The sequence below is a fragment of the Lemur catta genome, chromosome 1, assembly GCF_020740605.2.
Source record: "Lemur catta isolate mLemCat1 chromosome 1, mLemCat1.pri, whole genome shotgun sequence".
NCBI lineage: Eukaryota > Metazoa > Chordata > Mammalia > Primates > Lemuridae > Lemur > Lemur catta.
The window spans coordinates 115355455-115378323 of NC_059128.1; the positions used below are offsets into that span (position 1 = coordinate 115355455).

Here is a 22869-nt window from a genome sequence, read left to right on the forward strand (position 1 = left end):
TATTAGTAATAATAACAATAGCATAATAATTATTATCAGTTTTTATTTATTGAATTCCTACTATGTACCAGGAGCTGTGTGAAGCACTTAAGATGCATGATCTCATTTAAATCTCAATACATTATTAACGCCTTTTTGCAGATGGATGTGTCTCAGGACAGGTGAGGGAGAGGCTCAGGTGTGCTCCCAGGTGGACTCACTGGGCAATCTGTGCCCCTAACCAGCAGGTCTTCCTCCCTCTCTCCCCGCTAGGTGTGGCTGCCATGCTGGGGCCAAACCGCACCTCCACGTCTGAATTCATCCTCGTCGGCTTCTCCACCTTCCCGCAGCAGCTCCTGCCCGTCTTCTTCCTGCTGTTCCTGCTGATGTATCTGTTCACGCTGCTGGGCAACCTGCTCATCACGGCCACCGTCTGGAGCGAGCGCAGCCTCCACACGCCCATGTACCTCTTCCTGTGCGCCCTGTCCGTCTCCGAGGTCCTGTACACCGTGGCCGTCATCCCGCGCATGCTGGCCGACCTGCTGTCCGCCCACCGCTCCATCACCCTCCCGGCCTGTGCCGGCCGGATGTTCTCCTCCTTCACGTTCGGCTTCACCCACTCCTTCCTGCTCACCGTCATGGGCTACGACCGCTACGTGGCCATCTGCCACCCCCTGCGCTACCACGTGCTCACGAGCCCTCGTGGCTGTGCCTGCCTGGTGGGCTGGTCCTGGGCTGGTGGCTCAGTCATGGGGATGGTGGTGACCACGGCCATTTTCCAACTCACCTTCTGTGGACCCAATGAGATCCACCACTTTGCTTGCCACGTGCCATGACTGTTGAAGTTGGCCTGTGGAGATGACATACCATAGGTGGCCCTCAGTGTGGGCTTGGTGTACAACACAGCTCTGCTCAGCTGCTTCCTCCTCATCCTCCTCTCCTACGCCTTCATCGTGGCCTCCATCTTGAAGATCCCATCTGCTGAAGGTCGGCACAAGGCCTTCTCCACCTGTGCGTCCCACCTTATTGTGGTCATTGTGCACTATGGCTTTGCCTCTGTCATCTACCTCAAGCCGAAGGGTCCCCACTCTCAGGAAGGTGACACCCTAATGGCCACCACCTACACGGTCCTCACACCTTTCCTCAGCCCCATCATCTTCAGCCTCAGGAACAAGGAGCTGAAGGTCGCCCTGAAGAAGACCTTCCTCAGCAAACTCCATTCCTCAGGCACCTGAGTAGCTAGTGCAGAGGTATTTGTGGCATACGGTAGGGGGATGACATACTGTTATCTGTACCGTGGGGTTAATAATGCCTTCCTTGTAATATTGCTGCAAAGATTTGCATATGATAACACTCATCACGTAATAGGTTCTCAATAAATGTTAAACACTTTTAAAAAATTTCTTGAACCCTTGATCTGTGTGTCCTTATCTTAGTTTTATTTTTTCTTGAGCTTTTTTTAACAGCTTTACTGAGATATAATTTACATACCAAACAATTTACCCATTAAAGTGTGCATTTCAATAGTGTCAGTATATTCAGGATTATGTAGCCGTGACTACAGTCAAGTTTAGAACATTTCGATTACCCAGAAAAGAAACATACACCCATTAGCAGTCACTCTCTGCTTTTTGTCCGTATAGATTTGCTCATCCTGGACATTTCATATCAGTGGAGTATAAATGGAAACAGTGTTTTCCACTGGATTCTTTCCCTGAGCGTTACTGTGCTCAGGATTCTCCCAGGTTGCAGCACGTATCAGTACTCATTCCTGTTTATTGCCAAATAATATTCCATTGTATGGACGTCCTACATTTTACTGATCCATTCATCATTGATGAACATTTCAGTGTTTCTAACTTTTGCTATTTTGAATAATGCTGCTATGAATGATTGTGTACAAGTTTTCGTTAAAATATATATTTCATTTTGCTTGGGTATATACACTAAAGTAGAATTGCTGGGTGAAATGGCATCTCTATGTTTAAATTTTTAGGAACTGCCTGACAGTTTCCCAAACTGTCTGCACCACTTCACATTCCTACCAGCAGTGTTATCGGGTTCCAGTTTCTCCACATCCTCTGCAACACTTTTTATTGTCTGTCTTTTTGACCATAACCATCTTAGTGGGTGTGCAGTGGTATCTCATTGTGGTTTTGGTTTGCATTTCCCTGATGAGTAATGTTGTGCATCATCTTATCCTGTCCTTGTTGGCCATTTCTATGTGTTCTTGGAGAAATATCTATTGAGATACTGTACCTGTTTTTTTAATTGGGTTTTTTATTTGTTTGTTGTTGAGTTGTAAGAATGCTTTATGTTTTCAAGTTACAACTCCCTTATCAGGCATGTGATTTTCAACTATGTTCTCACATTTTATGAGTTGTCTTTTCACTTTCTTTTTGGTGTCCTTTTGTGGCACAAAAAATTTTAATTTTGATAGCATCAATGTATCTATTGTTTTCTTTTGTCACTCATGCTTTTGGTGTTGGGTCTAAGAAACCGTTGCTTAATCTAAGACCATGAACATCTGTGTTGTCTAAGAAGAGTTTTATAATTTTAGCTCTTTCATTTAGGTCTTTGATCCATTTGGAGTGTATTTTTGTATATGGTGTGGAGTAGGGGCCAAGGCTTAATGTGTGATTTTGGTGTGATTTCAATCTCCTTGAAACTGTCCATGTCTGTGAATTTCTACCTGTGATCCATGGCTGTGTTTATATAATTTTATGAGGTGAGGAATTCATCATACACACACAGCTAGGTGTATACATTATTCAGATTGAATTAGTGAACAAAAACTTTATTGCTGGCTATTAGGTTGCTTCCAGTGCTGCTGTATAGCAATAGTAAAAAAAAATATTAGTAACCATTGTACCTACTATAAGTTGAACAGTAACTATGTTCACTAATTTTCATAGATCATTTCTTAATTTCTAAAAGCCTGTAAAGGAATACAAAAAGAATATTTATTGTGCCAGCAATATTCTCATTATTATAATTTCTCATTATTTATAATTCCTCACTGGCTTTGAGGGAGATTGAATCATAGGAAGAGACTTGTTTGTGAGCTGAGCATTAGGTATGAGGATGGTGAGGTGGGGGTTGCAGGGGAGAGACAGAGAGAAACAAGATAAGATGACTCTGTTATTGGTCATGTTGGGCTCTTTAGGGGAAGAGAAAGCAGATGATGGCTCAAAGCCTGATGGAGAACTTGATTTTATGAACACAGGTGTTGGAAATAGATTTTAAAAAAGAGTTTCCACAAAATATCAGTGCTAAGGCTTCCTCCCCTTCTTCCCATGAAACCTGCAGTAGGAGTATCTTGTCATTAACTTGCTGAGCTGGATTTATGTGGTGAAGGCATTGATGTTGTCTCCCACTGTGGAGTGGGCACAGCAAAGGGTCATCTTCCACCCAGAAAGTAAAATTTCCTCAAACTGAGACCTGGCTCGTTGGTGTAGGAAATTAATCAAATGAGGAGAGAAAATACATAGATGGTATTCCCAGTGTGCAGCTGCCAAAACCCCTAATTCCTCCCAGCCTTACTTAGGAAGCTGCATCAATTAGCAAAGCAACACCCATTCCAGTTTCCTGTGCTTTTAAGATTGTCTTGCTCATACATCACTGTTCATAGCAGAACTATTCATAATAGCCAAAGAATGGAAACAACCCAAATGTCCACTGATGGATAAACAGATAATCAAAATGGATATAACCATGCAATAGAGCATCATTTGGCCATAGAAAGGAAAGCAGTGCTGATACAAATGGCAACATAGATGAACCTGGAAACATTATACTGAGTGAAAAAAGCGAGCCATAAAAAGTTGCATATTATATGATTCCATTGAAATGAAATGTCCAGAACAGGCAAATCCATAGAGACAGAAAGCAGATTAGTGGCTGCCTAAGGTAGGGGGAGGGAAACGGGGGGTGACTGCTAATGTGCAGGATGTTTCTTTTACAGACAGTGAAAATCCCCTAAAATGTATTGTTGTGATGATTGTCCTACTCTGTGACTATACTGTCAATGGAAAAGAACCCAAACTCTGCAAAATAATTCAAAGAGGTCTATTCTGAGCCAAACTTGTGTGGCCATGGCCCACAGAGCCACACCCAACAAGCCTTGAGCAAGTGGTCTCTCCGTGGCTGGGTTACAGTTTGGTTTTATTCATTTTAGGGAGAAAGGAATTACATGTAAAATCATAAATGAATATGTACATTTGTTTGGCCCAAAAAAGTAGGACACCTTGAAGTCAGGGCTTACTGGTTATAGGTGGGCTTAATGATTCTTTGATTTTTAATTGGTTAAAGAAATGAAGCTTTGTCTAAAGGCTTAGAGTGTTTTAAGTTAAGGAAGCCTGTTTCTGAATCAGAGAAATTGACATATACTGATGTACACTGAATTTGAGTGACCTGTTAAGTAAATTGCTGACCTGCAGGTGTGGTTTAACCTTTGTCTTACATGGCCTTAGGCCTGCTAATGGTTTAGTATCTGGCTGTTACAAAGAGTAACTTTTGAAGAGAGGGAGCATAACTAGGCGTGTCTGTGTGGCCGTGTTTCTAACACGGATTGGGGACCACGGATGTAGAATTCTCAGCCTCCGGTGGAGGAACGATCAATCTCATCCTATCCTTGTTCTGCACCTGGGAAAAGAAGCTTGTAATCAACATTGTCAGCATGAAACTTGACGTGTTTTAGTTCCCTGAAGAAAGGGGTCAGACTTAGTTGCAGAGCTAAGGTTACAGTTGACATCTGTTTGTTTATGGGACGATACATGTCTTGAAAAGTTGAGGGGGTAAATGAAGAATTTACTTATGAATAGTTTCTGAGGGCAGGCATCCAGAGATGCATGGGGCCTTGTGTTTTTTGTGTGTGTCAGGGTCTGGCCAATGTAAAATACCTTAACAGCAATGAGGGAAGCAACAGTCATGTATTTGTGAAAGGAACACCAGTGTCACATGACTCATGACTCAATCACATGACTCAGTATCCAGACTTAACTTTCTCTTTGGCATAATGAGTTTGGATGGTCCTAATATTGTTTTTATTTTATTTTTTTACAGAAATGTGAAGTAAAATAAAATCTTAAGCTCCCTATCTGAGTGGACCCCTGTCTTGGCTAAGGGGACCCCAGAAAAACCTTAAAGTTAAGTTGCTGGGCATGAGGAGAAAGGAGGTCAGACACGCCTACTTATGCCCATCCCTTCTGGAGTTACTCTTTGTAACAGTAAGATATGAAATCATCAGCAGGCCTACGGCCATGTAAGACAAAGGTTAAACCACACCTGCAATATACTTAACAGGTCACTTGAGTCTCAGTATACGTCCGGTGGCTTATTTCTGACTAAGAAATAGGCTTCCTTATCTTCACTTAAAGTGCTCCAAGCCCTTAGACAGAGCTTCGTTTGTTTAACCAATTACAAATCAAAGAATCATTAAACCCACTTATACCTGTAAGCCCCCTTCTTCAAGATGTCCTACTTCTTCTGGCCAAACCAATGCGTGCCTTCCATGCATTGATTTATGCGTTTACGTGTAATTGCTGTCTCCCTAAGATGTATAAATCCAAACTTTAACCCAAGCGCAGGGAGACCACTTGCTCAAGGCTTCCTGGATGTGGCTCTATGGGCTGTGGTCACACATATTTGGCTCAGAATAATCTTAAAGTTTTGTTAAGTTAGAAAAAAGGCACTCATTATACATCTGGATTGTTTGTGATTAACCAAAAATTGTATGTCCATCTCATAACCCATTTTACCAAAAAGGAGATTACAAAACCTGCAAAGGAACGAATCACCAATAAGTAGGGGAGAGAGAGGTAAAAAATAACTATGAATATAAAAATATATTTTGGTAAGAAAGGTTAAACAGAAAAGAAAATAATATTGTATGAAAAAGGATCTTGTTTGGTGAATTTTTGCCCTAAAATAAAATAAGTAGTCACTTAAAAAAAAGAAAATTTAGGACAAAACAGAAAGCTTAAGCATACTATAGATGGGCTGTACAAGTCAGTGTAAGGTTCATAGAAGAGAATTTATGAAGGGATTTTGTATGCAATCAAGTTGGCTATAATTAAAAAGGAAATTTTTGGTTAAAACAACAAAGTTTTCTTAAAATATTAATTTGTTCTTAATGAAATTACATGATGTATTCATTTGAATTTTATAACCTGTTTCCTTTTTAAATTAAGAAAATTTCTCGGTCGGGCGCCAGGTGGCTCATGCCTGTAATCCTAGCACTCTGGGAGGCCGAGGTGGGAGGATTACTCAAGGTCAGGAGTTTGAGACCAACCTGAGCAAGAGCGAGACCCCATCTCTACTAAAAATAGAAAGAAATTATCTGGCCAACTAAAAATATATAGAAAAAATTATCCGAGCATGGTGGCACATGCCTGTAGTCCCAGGTACTCAGGAGGCTGAGGCAGGAGGATTGCTTGAGCCCAGGAGTTTGAGGTTGCTGTGAGCTAGGCTGACGCCACAGCACTCTAGCCTGGGCAACAGAGCAAGACTCTGTCTCCAAAAAAACAAAAAAAAGAAAAGAAAGAGAAAAAGAAAACTTCTCAGGTTTATATCTCAAAAGTTCAACTTCTATGTCTTACATGTTTCAGCTTTTTCTCCCCTTAAAAAAGTTGGGATGGTAACTGTCACCTTCAACCTTTCCTCAGCTCCTGTAATTTTTTTTTTTTATTTTTCTGGTACTAAGTCTGTTGCTAAAATATTGCCTGATACTACAATGTTTCATCTTAGATGTTTAGAAAAGCCAAGTTTTCCTCCAGTATAATTTAATCCTATACTCTTGACTTTTCTTGCTATGTCTAAATAATTTCATATGGTCAGAAGACTTTTCATGCTGTTGCTAGATGTCATGTGTCCCCCATCAAGGTACTAGTTTTTCTTATTCACAGTCCTCTATAATGTCATGTACACTCAAGACCTTGGACACACTCTCGCTGTGTCTGATTAATTCAAGTATCCTTTTCAACAGGTTTAGCTCCAAAGTTGTCTAAATGGCCTTCCCATAAAAAAATAAACAAACAAGAAAAAAACAACCTCATTACTGAATGTTTTTCTTTACCTTTTGGGTATTTGGCCTAAAACAAACAAACAAACAAACATAAAAGCAAAGATTTGGTGCTCTGTCAAGACAATCCTTGTGTTGTCTCTTTAGGTTTTTTGACTAACTGGAAAGACTAAACTTTAAAAGCATTGAGGTTTTTACAGCCATATAACTTCCCGTATTGCCTTTAAAGTCTTGGGATGACTCTATCACTCTTGGTTAAATAAATGACCATTATTTTAAAGTGACTTGTGATTCTATTTTGAACAAATGTTTTAAACCTTAACTATTTGACAAACTTTCCAAAAACAAAATTCTAAATTCAGTCCTTTTGACCTCACACCAGCTTTTTAATATGAAAGCGCAATGAAGACATTTCAAGCTTATTTGGTAAGTTAAAACCATACAGGAAGCATTGTCAAATATGAAATGATGTTTAACTTTCTTTGGGTTATATTTGTATAAATATATTATGAATATCTGCTCTAAAATGGTATGAGATTCCTAAAATTCTGATATGTGTTGGTATATGTTACCAATAATAATTATATGATAAATTGTCATATGCCACAAATATAACCAAATCTCTTTTGTGTCTTTACCCATGGCCATTTTTAGACTTTTATCATTAACAGACAATTATTCTTTTGCTTTGATTCTTCTCAGACAACCTTTTATGATCAATGACAGTCCAAACTTTGCTTTTGAAAAAATAACTCATGGAAAGAACTAAAATATTTTTTATGACTTTTTGTTTTAAACATTACTGACTTTTTTGTTTTGTTTTCCAGAGTGAAGACAAATATTATGTAAATAACAAAGTTTACCTGATACTTCCAGAATTTAAAAAATGTTCTATCCCACCAGCCCCAACCTGTTCTGTATTGCCAAAACCCTGCTGCTAAAACTGTAAACATCCTCTCTCTAGGCCCAGGGACTATAGTGGAATAGGAGGGGACATGACATTGTGAGGGCCAGTTTCCAGGGATGGAGTTAGTTCACACCATCTAGATCAAGGACGGACACACAATTGCCTCAACAGCTGCTAAAATGAGGGACTTCGCCTTTTCAGGCCAAGTGGTCCAGGCATCCATCCCAACCATAAAGAATTTCCCGCTTCCCATAAACTTAAACAAAAAATGACAAGAGAGGATATCAAGATGCCTAATGACAGTAACAGGTACAGATGTTCCCAATTATGGGGTTTATGCAAATAGACACATAATAAGAAATTTATTGGCCATCTAAGGACAAGTGACTGAAGTGACTGGAAAAATACATTGCTGTGCAACAAAAGTCTGTAAATTCCTTAGCTTCAGTGGTTAACAGTGATTATGTGTTATGTAACAGGTGGCTACAAGGCTCTAACTAAACCAAAGATGACCATAGCTCACTGCTTATAGATAAGTTAATTTTGTAACTTGCTTTGGACTTTGGGGTTTTACTCTTATGTCACCAAAAAGGTTTCAAAAGGTTGATGAGTGCCTATCCACCTCCACTCCCGCTTGGCCTAGAACGTTTAATTGGCTGTAAGGCTTTTGGCACCAAGTCCCTTGGTCACCGAGGACCCAGGGCAGGTAGCCACACCACCCTGGCAACCACGGGACAAAGTAAAAGTTTGGCCATTGCTGCCTCTGGCAGATCTTGGCTGAAAGGGGGAAGTTGTGAACTAAAATAAAATCCTAAGCCCCTCAGCTGACTGAATGGACCTCCTCTTGTCCAAGGGGACTCGAGAAATCTTAAAGTTGAGTTGTCGCCATGAGGAGAAGGGAGGTCGGACACACCTAGCTATGCCCAGCCCTCCTGGAGTTAACTCTTTGCAACAATCAGACACTAACTCAGATTCCCCTAGTTTATTTTACTGTAGTTTTATGCACTGCATTAATAAATCATTGACAGGCCTAAGGCTATGTAAGACAAAGGTTAAACCACACCTGCAGGTCATCAATTTACTTAACAGGTCACTCAAGTCTCAGTACATGTCCAGTGGCTTGTCTCTGATTAAGAAACAGACTTCTTTATCTTAACTCAAACACTCCAAGCCTTTAGACAAAACTTCACTTCTTTAAACAATTGCAAATCAAAGAATCCTTAAACCTGCCTATAACCTGTAAGCCCCCACTTCGAGATCTCTTGCCTTTTCAGGCCAAATCAATACTTACCTTCCATGAATTGATTTATGATTTTACCTATAATTCCTTTCTCTCTAAAATGTACAAAACCAAACTGTGACCCAATCACAGCAGGTCCACTTGCTCAAGGCTTCTTTGGCGTGGCTGGCTGGGTCACGGTCGCACATACTTGGCTTAGAATGAGCCTCTTTAAATTATTTTACAGAGTTTGGGTTCTTTTCCACTGACAGAACCAATGTTTATTTTTTATTATATCACAGGGAGGCGCGCCACTGATGTCAAACTCTCTGGCTTGGATCACCAGGACAACAGAGATGGGGTAGAAGTTGATCAAGAAGAGAGACAGGGCTGTCCAGTTTGAGCAGAAGACACCGAACACTTACATTGCTTGAGAGAAACCACTTTCCAACACACCCAGCTCCAAGCTACCCTTATTCTGGGAAGCCTTCCAGCTGCTCTTGTCTCAGGGCTGAGTCCTGGAGTCCCACTCTGGGCTCCCCCCTCTCCTGTCCTCCCTTTGACCCTGCCATGATTGCAAGGGGCTGGAGGCTTCTGAATCCAGCTCTGTCTCCCCCAAGACTGGGAGCTCCTCACCCTCCGCAGGGGCCGGGGCTCTTTGGGCAGGAAGAGGCGACAGGGAGCCCTTGCTGTGTGCTGGAGGAGGGAGTTGGGCTGCAGGTCCCTGAAGGCCCCCTGGGGCCCCTCCCGGCCTCTCCAGACCCAGAGGACAGCCCTTCCAGGTTGGCTTCCTGGAGAGGCCCATGGGAATGTCCTGCCGGGAAGGCCACAGCAGGTATAAAGCGCACAGCATCTGAACCAAGAGGCCCTTGGTCTGGCCCCTACCTACACCTGCCTGCAGGCGCCCCCGAGAGCATCAGACAGGGGTGCTTTCCTGCCTTCTCCTTCTGGCCGGTGGAGAGGGACCGGGAGTGAGAGGGTACGAGGCAGAATCAGAGAGCTGTGGGTACAGCTGTCCAGCCTGGAGATGGGGTGCAGGGCTGGGGAGAAGAGGGGAAGAGAGGGAGTCCTCAGCCTCAGGTGGCTGGCTGCGGTCTTCTCTGTTTGCCCGTCTGGTTCCTGGTTGTTCAGCCAGCCCAGGTGCCCACTGTAGCTTATAGGTCATCGGTTTCCAACCGGACATGATTCTGGCCCTCAGGGGACATTTGGTCATGTCTGGAGACACTTTGGTTGTCACAACTTGGGGTGGGGTTCTTCTGGCATCTAGTGGTTTGAGGCCAAGGATGCTGCTAAATGTCAGACAGTGCACAGGGCAGCCTCCACCATAATGTCCCAGCCCCAAATGTCACTAGTGCTGAGGTCGGGAAACCCTGTGCTGGGTGTATTTTGCCTTCGCTGTTGTGTCCCTGCTAGCCTGGGTAGGAAGATGTGGGGAAGGCAGGGCGGAGCTGGGCACGTCCCCGTGCTGTGAGATGTTTGCTCAGCGCCTGTGTGTGGGCCATCCTCAGTGAGACCAGAGTGGCAGAGCTCTGTCACCTGTCAGAGGAGATGGGGAAGCCCAGCCCCGAGAGCCCTGGGTGCTCTACCCAGCAGGAGGTGAGAAGGCAGACCGCAGGGGTGAGGCAGGGGCTTGGGGAGAGGGTGACAGTTGGATCAGCCCCTGGGGAAACTGTTGTGACATTACCAGAGGTCCTCAGGGCCCTGCTGGGGTCAGAGCTCCTGAGTTTAGAATGGGGTCAGTTAGTGACATCTGGTACCAAAGGATGCAAACCAACCAGCTAGGAAGACTGAAAACTATATCAGAATCAATGACGACTCCATTTGTTAGGTGAACCCTGAGCCCTTTACCTGAATCCTCGGGGGCTCCCTGAAGGCGGTTCTCTGGTTACCGCCATTCTTGCAGTTGGGCAGAAGACGCCCAGAGCTGAAAATTCTTTCTCCAAAGTCACACAGTGGGAGCTGGGGTTGGAGCCCTGGGTCTGATGACTCTATGGCTTGTGTGTGTTTCAGAACATTCTCTCTGGAAGCCAGAGGGGAGTGGGTGCAGAGAAGGAGTGTGGGGAGGGGTCCATGAGGGAGGGGATGGAGCCAGGAGGGTGGAGGGGAGGGGAGAAAAGGGAGAGCTGTGTAGCAGGGAGAGAGGACGCCAAGTGCTGGGAGGGTGAGGGACAGAAGGGAGCTGATGCTGGTGCGTGACTTCTGGGGAGGGCGAGTGGGTGGTCAGAGACTTTTTCTCCCAGGTCTTAAGTGCAGTCTTCCCATGTGGGTTCCTTCGTCCTCATTCCTGTGAAGTTCCTCATTGTCCAGGTGATTCCCTGTCCTCCAAGCTCCAGGCTGACCCCTGCTGGGGGAATACTTGGGAGACAATGCCCTGATAAAACTACGCAGAGAAACTGTGGGTGGTCCTGTCCTGGAGACAAGGATTTAGTGACCCTTCTTAGAGAAGTGGCTCAAGGTACTTGTAAAAATATTTTTGTCTCATTTTCTGGTAGATTTCAGGTGTAGAGATTTGGGTCCCTGATATTTCCAGTTCGTGGTTTTGATGACCATGGGTTGCAAAAGATCCTTTCTTATTTCATTTATTGATCACCTTTCTTTTCTTTCTTTCTTTCTTTTTTTTTTTTTTTTTTTTTTTTTTTGAGACAGAGTCTCACTCTGTTCCCTGGGCTAGAGTCCCATGGCGTCAACCTAACTCACAGCAACCTCAAACTCCTGGGCTCAAGCAATCCTTCTGCCTCAACCTCCCAAGTAGCTGGGACTACAGGCATGTGCCACCATGCCCGGCTAATTTTTTCTACATATTTTTAGTTGTCCAGCTAATTTCTTTCTATTTTTTTTTTGGTAGAGACGGGGGTCTCGCTCTTACTCAGACTGGTCTCGAATTCCTGAGCTCAAACGATCCACCTGCCTTGGCTTCCCAGAGTGCTAGGATTACAGGCGTGGGCCACCATGCCTGGCCTATTGATCCCCTTTCTTTCACTCCATTTCCTTTCTTTTATTTTTGACAGACATTCTAACATATTGAACGTATGTGTACTTTTTGATTTGTATATGTTTTTGTAAGATACACATTGCTTTCTAAGTGCACATATGTTTTAAAATTTTTTTAAATGAATGGACTTATTTTATTAGAGAAATTTTAGGTTTGTAGAAATATTGATCAAGAAGCATAAAGATTTCCCACATCTATCTAAACAAAGTTCCTTTAAGGCACTCAATAATTTGGGGGTGTAAAGTGATCCTGAGAACACAGTGTTTGAGAGATGTTTCTTTACAGCTTGTGTTCTATGGAAATGTTGTCTTACTTTTTATTTAAATTATATACTTTAAATGATTATTCCTGGTGCCATACTGTTTGAGACGCCAAAGTTGATCTTGCCATCTGCAGCATTGTGCACGCTGTTATTGTTCTAATATATCTTGCTTCAATTCTTTTCTCTTTTCTCTTAGATGTGCATGTCTCTTCCCCTCCAATCCTTATCTATCTTTTCTCCTTTTCTGTCCTTTTAACATTACTCCTGACTTCCAGTTCCATGTTAAAGAACAGCACAGTTAGTGAGTATCCTTGGCTTGTTCTTGGTCCTAAAAGAATGCATCTGACATTTCTCCATTGAGTGAAGAATTTGCTAGTTTTATGGTATCTATTCTTTACTAGTTAAGAAAGACCCCTTTGATTTTGGGTTGTGAAGAGGCTTTTTAAAAAATCATAAATAGGAGTTGAGTTTTAGAAAATGTATTTCAGCCTTGATTGAAATAATCACATTATTTTTCTTTTTTAGTTGATTCATGTGATAAATCGCCATGGTTTGTTTTTTGCTGCTGTACCATCCTTGTCATTTATGAGATAAATCAATACCACTTGATCATGATAAACTATATTTAACACACCATTGCAGTTGACTAGGTTGTGTTTTATTCTGGAATTTAAAATCTGAATTGATAGGAGAAATGGGCGTATAATTGTCTTTTTTAGTAAACATTCTTACCTGATTTTAGACCATGATTGCATTAACCTGATGAGAAGAGCTGCGCAGATTTCATAGCTCTTTTCTATGGTTTTGAAGATCATGTATAAAATACTAACCAACTGTTTCTTAACAGTTTAATAGAACTCACTACATTTTAGTAGAACCCAGTGGGGCAATGATTTTAGAGAGAGAAAGTCTTTGACTATCTTTTCAATTTCTTTAAAACTTATTTGAATATACAGGATCCTCTGTTTCTTTTCTTATACCAGTTTTAGAATTTTGCATTTTTCTAAGAATTTATTCAATTCATCTACAATGTCAAATTTATTAACATTTTTTCTTAATACTTTTGTTAATTTAAAAATACCCATTATCTCTGCAATCATTTATATGTTTGTAATTTGGGGGTTTGTTATTGGCATCTTCTCCTTGTTCCTATCTTTTCCAATAACTTGATTTTGGTTTTATTAAGCATGATTTTTTCATTATGAAGCTTTTTGATAAATACATTTAGAGCTCTATATTTCCCTGAAAGTGCTATTTTAGGTTACAATTTTGTTATTCCATGTTTAAAGTGTCATTTAATTTTAAATATTTCTTAATTAATTAGTTTTTTAATTTTTCTAACTCATTCTTTTCTTTTATTTTTTCAACATAAAGAGAAGAATCTATAAGATAAAGCAAAGGGTTGGAATAGAGGTGGCCTTCAGGCTTGTTGTGAAAATGACAGTGGCTTGCTGTGACCACTGAGGGTCCACACCATCTCTCCCCACTTGGTGGGCACTGTTCTTTCTTCCTGGAGTGCCGTTTCACTCTCCTAGTCTGCCTGACCAACTCGTAATTCTCCTGCTTCTTTTCTTTGTACCTTCCCTGCCATCTTCCAACATCAAGCACGCTTGGTGCCCTCCACATATGTCCATTGAAATATTTCTTCATTTATTTTATGATTTACTATAGAAACTAAAGGTTATTTAATTATATAACTAGCTTCCAAATACGTGGTATTTGAAAAAAGCCATTCCTGCCCTATTGATTTTTTAGTTTTAATGCATTATAATCTATAGAATATCTATACTTTGGAATTTATGAAGAACTTTTTATGTCCTAATGAAATGTCAATTTTTTTTAAAAAGTTCTCTGTGTGCTTGAAAAAAAATGTTTATTCTCTGGTGAAGAGTCTATGTGTATCCAATAGCTAATGTCTGAATATTATTAATTGCATTGTAATTAATAAATTGCATTTATGAACTCTGGGTTAAAATTTCTAATGACAATTTGATAATTATCTCTCTATCACTGATTTAGGTATTTCTGTCTATCTCGATGAAATTGTGTTACTTTTTAATATTCCAGGGATATTGTTATATAGATTTGTAATATTTATGCTGGTTGCTGCAATGTGCTTCTAACCAGTACAAATATTATCCTTTGTGCCTTAGAGTGTGTGCATGTGTGTGTGTGATTTTTAAATTTCACTATGCATTGAGAAAATATGAACATTCTCCTTCATTGCCCAAATAATGAGATCACACTTAAAAATTTATAATCAGATCAATAATAATCCCTTGATATTAATCATACCTAATCATTCATTCATATCATAAACAAAATTTTCTCTTTTGCCTTACAAATATGTACAGCTGATCCATCTAAATCAAAATCCAATCTAGTACCCTACGTGGCATCAGGTTGTCATGTCCTTGAATCTCTCTCATCCTTCGAACGACCCTGGTTTACCAATTGTTCTGTGGAAAGTTCCACCTTCTGGATTTGTCTGACTGCTTCCTCACGGGGTCATTTAGCTCATTCCTCCATCTTCCGTATAATGATTATTCTTTTTGGTCAGTGGGTATCTTTTCAAACTGGTACCTGCATCCTTTAAATATTATCCCATTCCTCAGTGAAAGTTTCATTTTACACTCTGTAAGATGTCCTAGGCTCTCATCCATGTCCAGACCACAAATCAACCATTTCTCGAGGAACCCTGGCTCCTCAGTGGCATTTGGTATCAGAGACATTATTAGATTATTGTCTCCTTAAATTCCATTTTTTAAATTATTAAGATTGCAGCCTCTACTTTCATTTGGTACATATTTGCCTGACATATATTTATCCGTCCTTTTATTTTCAAACATTCTGTTCAATTTCTTTAGAATAGTAAAGGCAAAATACGAAATGAGGTGGGTAGCAATGGGTACCTACAAAATAGTATTAAATTAAATGTAAATGGATTAAATAATCATTTAGAAGATAAACACTCTGACAGGAAATTTTTAAAACCTCAAGATCCAAATACATATTTTCTGGAACAGCATATTGTGAACAGAATCCAACACTGATCATTCACGCCTGTCTCAAATGGCTCCAAATATTGGCCCTTTACCTTGTTTTAGTCAGTATTAATAAAAACCCAGTTAGTAGCCAAACTCTGTCTTAAACACTTAACATATTTTTTTTATTTCAGCATATTATGGGGACACAAAAGTTTAGGTTACGTATATTGCCCTTGCCCACCCCCGCAAATCAGAGCTTCAAGCGTGTCCAACCCCTAGACGGTGCGCATCGCACTCATTATGTATGTATACACCCATCCCCTCCCCCACCACGTCTGCCCGACACCCGATTAATGTTATTCCTAAAAACGATTAATGTTATTCCTAAATGTTAAACACTTACTATATTGATCTCATTATTATCGCATTGCTGAATGTTAAAAACTATTATTATTTACTCCATTTTACAGATGAAGACAGTGAGACCCAGAAAAGTTCGGCAAGTTGTCGAACAGCGTAGAGCCCTTATGCCTTTTCACCCGTGGTAGAGCCTAGGTTTGAACCAGTGCGCCTTCATTCTGTTTGTCGTCTCACCAGACGCAGCATCCATGCCTGGTCAGAACTATAGCACCACGTCTGAGTTTATTCTCTTCGGCTTCTCAGCCTTCCCGCAGCAGCTCCTGCCCGCCTTCTTCCTGCTGTACCTCCTGATGTACCTGTTCACGTTGCTGGGGAACCTGCTCATCATGGCCACCGTCTGGACTGAACACAGACTCCACACGCCCATGTACCTCTTCCTGTGCGCCCTGTCCGTCTCTGAGATTCTGTTCACGGTCACCATCACTCCCCGCATGCTGGCCGACCTGCTCTCCACCCACCGCTCCATCACCTTTGTGGCCTGCGCCAACCAGATGTTCTTCTCCTTCATGTTCGGCTTCACCCACTCCTTCCTGCTCATGGTCATGGGCTACGACCGCTACGTGGCCATCTGCCACCCCCTGCGCTACCACGTGCTCATGAGCCCCCGTGGCTGTGCCCGTCTTGTGGCCTGGACCTGGGCTGGTGGCTCAGTCATGGGGATGGTGGTGACATCAATAGTTTTCCATCTCACCTTCTGCAGGTCAAATGTGATCCACCATTTTCTCTGCCACGTGCTTAGCCTCTTGAAGTTGGCCTGTGGGGACAGGACATCCTCTGTCATCATGGGTGTGATCCTGGTGTGTGTCACAGCCCTGATAGGCTGTTTACTCCTCATCCTCCTATCCTATGTCTTCATCGTGGCTGCCATCCTGAGGATCCCCTCTGCTGAGGGCCGGCACAGGACGTTCTCCACGTGTGTATCCCACCTCACCGTGGTGGTTGTGCACTATGGCTTTGCCTCCATTATCTACCTCAAGCCCAAGGGTCCCCATTCTATGTACAGTGACACCCTGATGGCCACCACCTACACGGTCTTCACCCCCTTCCTTAGCCCGGTCATTTTCAGCCTAAGGAACAAGGAGCTGAAGAATGCCATCAATGGAAGCTTCCGCAGAAAGTTCTGCCCCCTCGTCTCCCGATGGCCAGCTAGGTGGTGGAGAAATATGACAGGAGGGCTGGGGATGACAGTGTCTGTCTCCGTAGGACTGTTGTAAGGATTCAGGTGTGAAAACACCCACATCGTCGGGTGTCTGATGCATGCTAGCTATTGTTTCCCCCACTTCTTGCTTAGGCTCAAGCGATCATCATCTCTTGTTTGAGACTCATTGTGATGAACTTCGTCTCGTTACCTGTGCCTATAAACATGTTTTCTGTCTATGGGCAGGTGGGGATCATCACATGGATGCGTCTGGGCACTTATGCACATGATTCTTCTTGTGTGGGGAAGCAAAGAAAGATTTTATTTTCCCCTAATATAAGAAAAAACAAGAATGGCATAATGATAATATTAATGCCACTAACGGTTGCACCTTTTCTATGTCTCAGGCACTGTGACCAGTGTATAATAAATATTATCCTTTTAATTAGAAGACATGTACAAAGGAAAATAAACTATTTGTCTCAGAGAAGAATGCTTTAATATTTACAGTTCCTCTCACTGTCTTTGCCAGAGATACACCCTAAGTGTGTGTATTGGAAGCATTATACGTTGAGTTGAGGGAAGAATGTCAGAATACAAGCGGGGTGGGGGAAGACAGAGACTGAGAGAGTGAACAGGTGTAAAGGTGTAAGCTAGTGGAAAGGGAGTTCTTTAAATTTTTTGATCTGTATGAGAAATGGAATAAAAAAGAATTTGGAGCACAGTCTGGGGAAAGGGAGGGAAGAGGAGGAGGAGGGTGGTGACTGGGCTTTTGCGTAGGAGGGTGGGGAAGGAGAAGGGAGGGATGGAGGGAAGGACGTTAGCTCAGGCACCTGGAGACTGCAAAGGGGATAAATCATGGGGCCCTTAAGGGTGACAGCTGCAGGAGGTCCGCCACTGCTGAGCTGGGTGTTGGTTTCTTCAGGGTCAAGAGCCGCTAGGTCCTGTGTGTTCAGCCCCCAGGGTCTGCAGTGGTGAACACTGCTGGTCCTTGGCGCACTGCGAGCTGGGGGGTGCACAGCAGCCTGGAGTCCTACTAGGTGCTCAGCAGAGGAGTTTGCTGGAGGCCTGTGCCCAGTAGGTCCCTGGGCACCAGGTAGCTCACACTGTGTGGCTGACACGGGTAACCCCTGTCTCTCTTCCTTGCTCCCCACTGTCTGCAGACAGCTCAGCTCTGCTGGTTCCCACAGCAATCTCAGCGGGACAAAAGTGAAGCTGGTCATTCCAGTAGTGCCCCAAAAGCCTGGGGATGCGGCCGAGGGGAGCCCCTCTTTCCCACTGCCCCACCAGATCCCTTCCTCCCTCTGTCCAGCCCATGCCCCATGCCTTTCCCGTTCGTCCCCTTCCGTGCCCCAAGGCTGCTTTGGGTCAAATTCCTGCCCGTCTGTTCCACAGTAGTGCATCCCTCTCTTACTTGGGGGCTTCCAGGGCGGGCTGCACAGAGCAGGGACCCCGCTCCACCCATAGTCTTCATCACTAGACTTGAGACCTCCTCAGGGGCAGCACTGACCGGGGTCTGACCCCTGCCTGGGCCATCTCACTCGGCCTCAGGCCGGATTCTGCCTCTCTCCGGCCAGCGGCTTCCCCACAGGGATCAGCTACGACCCCTGCCCACGGCACAGCTGGGCCATGGGGAGAAATCGCAGTCTCTCCCCACCCCCTTCCTGGGGCAGCTTCCTCCTCTCACCCTATCGTCCAGTGTCCGTGTTGTCCCGATGCGTCCCAGAGCCCAGCCTGGAACCCCATCCTCATGGCTCTTTGGAGAAACCTTCCCCTTGGATGGGATAAACCACCCAACTTCTCTGAGGCTTCTCTGCAGGGGTGCAGGAGAGAGGCACAAAATAGGACAGACTGGTGACATGTAAATTCCCACCCATCCCCTGGGCAGGGAACCTCATTCTGCACCCAAACTGCCAGCCCGCTCGCTCTGCCGTCCACTCGTGGGGAATGAGCTGTGTTCACTCACTGCCTCTATTTCCCCACTCCCTCCTCCCCTGCTCCTCAGCCCTATCAGGCTCCCTTGAGATGACTGCGACCTCCAGGCCCCCAAATCCCAGGGGTACCTCCTGGCCCACCTCGTCTGTCTCCCGCAGCTCTCTGACTGTTGACTGTCCCGTCCTTCCCGCACCTCCTCTTCTCCCGGTTCCAGGAGGCCGCCCTCGCCTGGTCCCCCGGCCCTCCCCGTGGACCCTCTCTCTCTGCTGTCGTCTCCCCTCCCATGTGGAGGTCGCCCAGGGCCCCAGCTCCTCCTCCCTGTTCTCTCTCTCCCAGGCTCCTCCTCCCCCAGGGCTCCAGGGTGGGGGGAGTTCCAAAGTCACGTCTCTCCTGAGCAGGAGGCCATGCCGCCCCTCCTCGTGGGGGGTCTCACAGACACCGCAACCGCAACGGGTGTGAATCTGGACTCACGGCCCCCTCCCCGCACCGCCCCCACCCTCGGTCTAGTCCATCAGTTGCCCAGACCCCACGCTTTGGGGTCCCCTCACCCCCTCTTTCTCTCGCCCACACATCCCATCTCTCAGCACGTATGGTGCTGACACCTGAACAGTCTCTCCTCAATCGGTCCCTTCTCTGCGTCCTCCTGTCACCCCCGGCCCCCTACGCTGCCATCTGTCTCCCGAACGCCTCCCTGTTGCCTCTCCTGCCCCGCTTGGTCCACTCTCTCCTCAGCCCTGCGAAGACTTTTCCGAAATTTAGTTTAGATCACGACACTCCTGGGCTGAAAACCCATGACGCTGAGGATAAGGCATGAATGCTGCCTGCCCAGTCCCAGCTGCAGGAGAGGCCCCCCTGCCCCAGTGACCCCCTCAGACGTGCAGAGCCCCGGGGCTCCTGCCACTTGCCAGCCTCCCCTGCAGGGATTCTCACCCGGGCTGCCCCGGGATGGAGGCTCCCTCAGGAGGAGGAAACCCTTCCCCGTGAGCCAAGGGGACCGTCTCCATGGGCAGAGGCGGGTCTTCTCCCTCTGTCCTGGGATGCACCTTGGTCCCCAGAGGAAACGAGCAGGAGGAAGCAGAGATTCCCTCCATCTGTGCAGAATCCAGACAGACAGCTCATTGCCAAGGCCACCCGCCTCTGGAGGCTGCAGGGGGGATGGGATGTGGCTCCTTCTGGGCAGGTGACAGCCACCTTGCAGGTCACCCCACAGAGCAGGGCTTGAGGGTCCTGACTCAACTGCTGGCCTCCTATCCCCATGGTTTAGGAGGTGCGTGCCGGTGACAAGTGGAACCACCACCGGCGCCTACTGACGCCTGCCTTCCACTTTGAAATCCTAAAGCCCTACATGAAGATTTTCAACAAGAGTGCCAACGTCATGCATGTGAGTCCCTTGAACGCAGGGTCTCAGCTGGAGCTTTGGGAAAGTGGGAGTGACCTCGGACCGATCTGGTCTGAAATTTTGGCTCTTCTGGGTGGCTGTGGGATCATAGCTTTTCCTCTTCGAGCCTTGGTTTCTTCACCTGTGAAATGGGCGTAATAATGCCTGTTCGTCTGCCACACTGTGCTGTGACTGGTCTCATCCTGTACTTTCACGTGATGATAATCACCTTCCTTTCATTACTAGCAGGAAGATTGCAGGTGTTTCCTGTCACTGCTGAATGGGCTGCCTCAGTTCATTTTCAGCTATGTTCGATTGTATGAGATTAAAAACAGTATGTATTTTTTTAAAACAAAATTTCTTTACATTTCTTAGACTATTATTTTTAAACAACTTGTGTACTAGCAAATGTTATTCTCTTTTTTATCTACTGAGAAGATATGTTAAAATATTGCATTATGGATCGGATCAGATTTATAACTGTCAAGTTATTGGTTCGACCTCGTGAGTCAGTATTACAGGAATATACAACTTCAGGCATTTTTTTCTCATATAAATTTTACTTTTCATGCGTATATAGTTACACTTTTTATTTTGATAGCAATTTCTGATTCACTCATAATACCAAAGGTTAAATCATGCTGTAGGAGTGATCTCTTGCCAAAGACCACCAGAACCATACCTTATGTCAAAGAGGGCGTAATAAATTCTGGTAATAAATATGACCTCAAACCATAAATGACTGCGTGATTTATCAGTAAGTGGCTTCTCAATAGAATCTCCTACAAATCTGTGTTTGTTTTTGGTGGATCGATTGCTGTTTAAGGAAGTGAGACGTTTCACTCTATTGGATGGAGTGAGAGGGTGAACTTGATTCTATCCTTGGCAGTTGTAATAGTTCTTACCTAGAAGGCAGCAAGAATGGAGGGGAGGGAAACCTAATTCGTGAGAAGTACAGTAAGTCCTCACGTAACGTCCTCAATAGGTTCTTGGAAACAGCGACTTTAAGTGAAATGACTTACTAAATAATGAAACCTGTTTTACCATTGGCTGATTGGTACGCACAAGAGTTAAGTTCCTATGGGATACAGTACAGTATCCGCTATGTCATTCCGCTTAAGTTTGTTTCCAAGAACCCATCAACTAGGTTAAGTGAGGACTTCCTGTATTAGGGAGTCTCAGTAGTGAGGAAAAGGAGAATTTTTGTCATTTCTGTGACTGGGAATGTGTTCTCTTTTACCAGTTTTAGAGACTTGGTCACAGAAAGCCCTTGTTTTTGTCTTGGTCCATCATGGTTACAGAGGAGCACGGTCTAATATTTGAGGTATATGATGTATTTTTTTAACAGCGTAAGAATTTGCAATGAGTGGAGACTGGATTCTAGTCTTCTGGAACTGTTTTCGCCTTTCTTATTATCCAAACACTGAAATATTTCCTGTGAAGTATTGGACACTGTTTTCCATAAAGCATAGATGGCCCCCCACTAACTGTGTGGTACATCCCAATAAACCCGCCTTAAGTTGAAGATATAAGTCGAGAATGCATTTAATACACCTAGCCTACCAAATCTCATAGCTTAGCCTAGGCTACCTCAAACGTGCTCAGAACACTTAGCCTACAGTGGGCAAAATCATCTAACACAAAGCCTATTTTATAACAGAGTGCTGACCGTCTCATATAATTTATGGAATACGGTGTTCTGCATCCGTCTTTTACCGTCGTGATCATGCGGCCAGCTGGGAGCTGTGGCTCACTGCTGCTGCCCAGCGTCATGAGAGAGCATCGTAGCACATACTGCTAGCCGGGAAAGTTTAACATTCAAAATTTGAAGTACAGTTTCTACTGAACACAAATTATTTTCACACCATTATGAAGTTGAAAAATCATAAGTCAAACTATTGTATGTCAGGGATTGTCTGTACCTCAGTTAAAATAAATAAATTCACTCCTTAGCAGGCTATATAAAGCTTTTTTAAAAATCTCCTTTGTAAGTATAAACAGGCCAACATGTTTAGGTAAATTGTCAGAATACAAGCCTAGGAAAGGACAAAGACAGTATCACTGCAGTCAAGCCTTGCTCAGATAATGTGCTCTTGATGCTAATTTTTCAACACTCTTCCTATGCTAGATGTGGACTAAAAACATACAGAATTAAATGCAAATAATCCAGGACCTCCAGGCTCTGAATACAGAGGCGTGAAAAAACAAATCCTTGCGATCGTGGTGCTTATATTTTTGTGAAAAAAAGAGGTCGTGAATGAATGGTAACACTTTGGTATTTAGGATGGAGATTAAAGAAAAGCACAGGATGGAGATTAAAGGAAAGTGTAATAAATGATGACATGTGAGATAATAAGAAAGCTGGTGTGTGTGTGTGTCTTCTCTGCGCAGGGTAGGAGCATCAGTGAAGTTATCATCACCGATCATTTCTGTTTCCATATCTAATACATCTTCAACACTTTTCAGGAACTGCCCAAGTGTGGATGTAGACATTAGGGAGCAATATCACCAGTCCTGAGTTTTGGGGATTAGCAGTCATGATTCCCCTAAAGGTAAACATACAGGTATAGTTCATCTTCATTTTTGCATTGGGTAGAAGTTTTAGTGCATGTAATATGTCACCTTAAGTTT

The 22869-nt window shown here is 43.8% G+C and overlaps 1 protein-coding gene and 1 pseudogene across 1 annotated transcript; both read left to right on the forward strand.

Moving 5' to 3' along the window:
* The first annotated feature begins 260 nt into the window (after positions 1 to 260).
* On the forward strand, positions 261 to 1214 carry LOC123636979 (annotated as a pseudogene).
* Positions 1215 to 12628: 11414 nt separating this feature from the next.
* Positions 12629 to 18713, forward strand: LOC123638525 (olfactory receptor 10H3-like). The gene is made up of 5 exons (XM_045552229.1): positions 12629 to 12681; positions 15965 to 16937; positions 17889 to 18002; positions 18089 to 18258; positions 18517 to 18713. The coding sequence occupies exons 1-5, from the start codon at positions 12660 to 12662 to the stop codon at positions 18711 to 18713; spliced, it is 1476 nt and encodes a 491-aa protein (XP_045408185.1). The 5' UTR covers positions 12629 to 12659.
* The last annotated feature ends 4156 nt before the right edge of the window (positions 18714 to 22869 follow it).

Bases quoted from the DNA above. Each gene is read 5' to 3' on its own strand.
- LOC123638525 (XM_045552229.1), top strand. From the start codon at position 12,660: ATGTTAAAGAACAGCACAGTTA. The intron at 16,938-17,888 runs GTGGTGGAGAAA...TTCAGCCCCCAG, and splicing joins GTCTCCCGATGGCCAGCTAG to GGTCTGCAGTGGTGAACACT. The intron at 18,003-18,088 runs GTAGGTCCCTGG...CACTGTCTGCAG, and splicing joins TTGCTGGAGGCCTGTGCCCA to ACAGCTCAGCTCTGCTGGTT.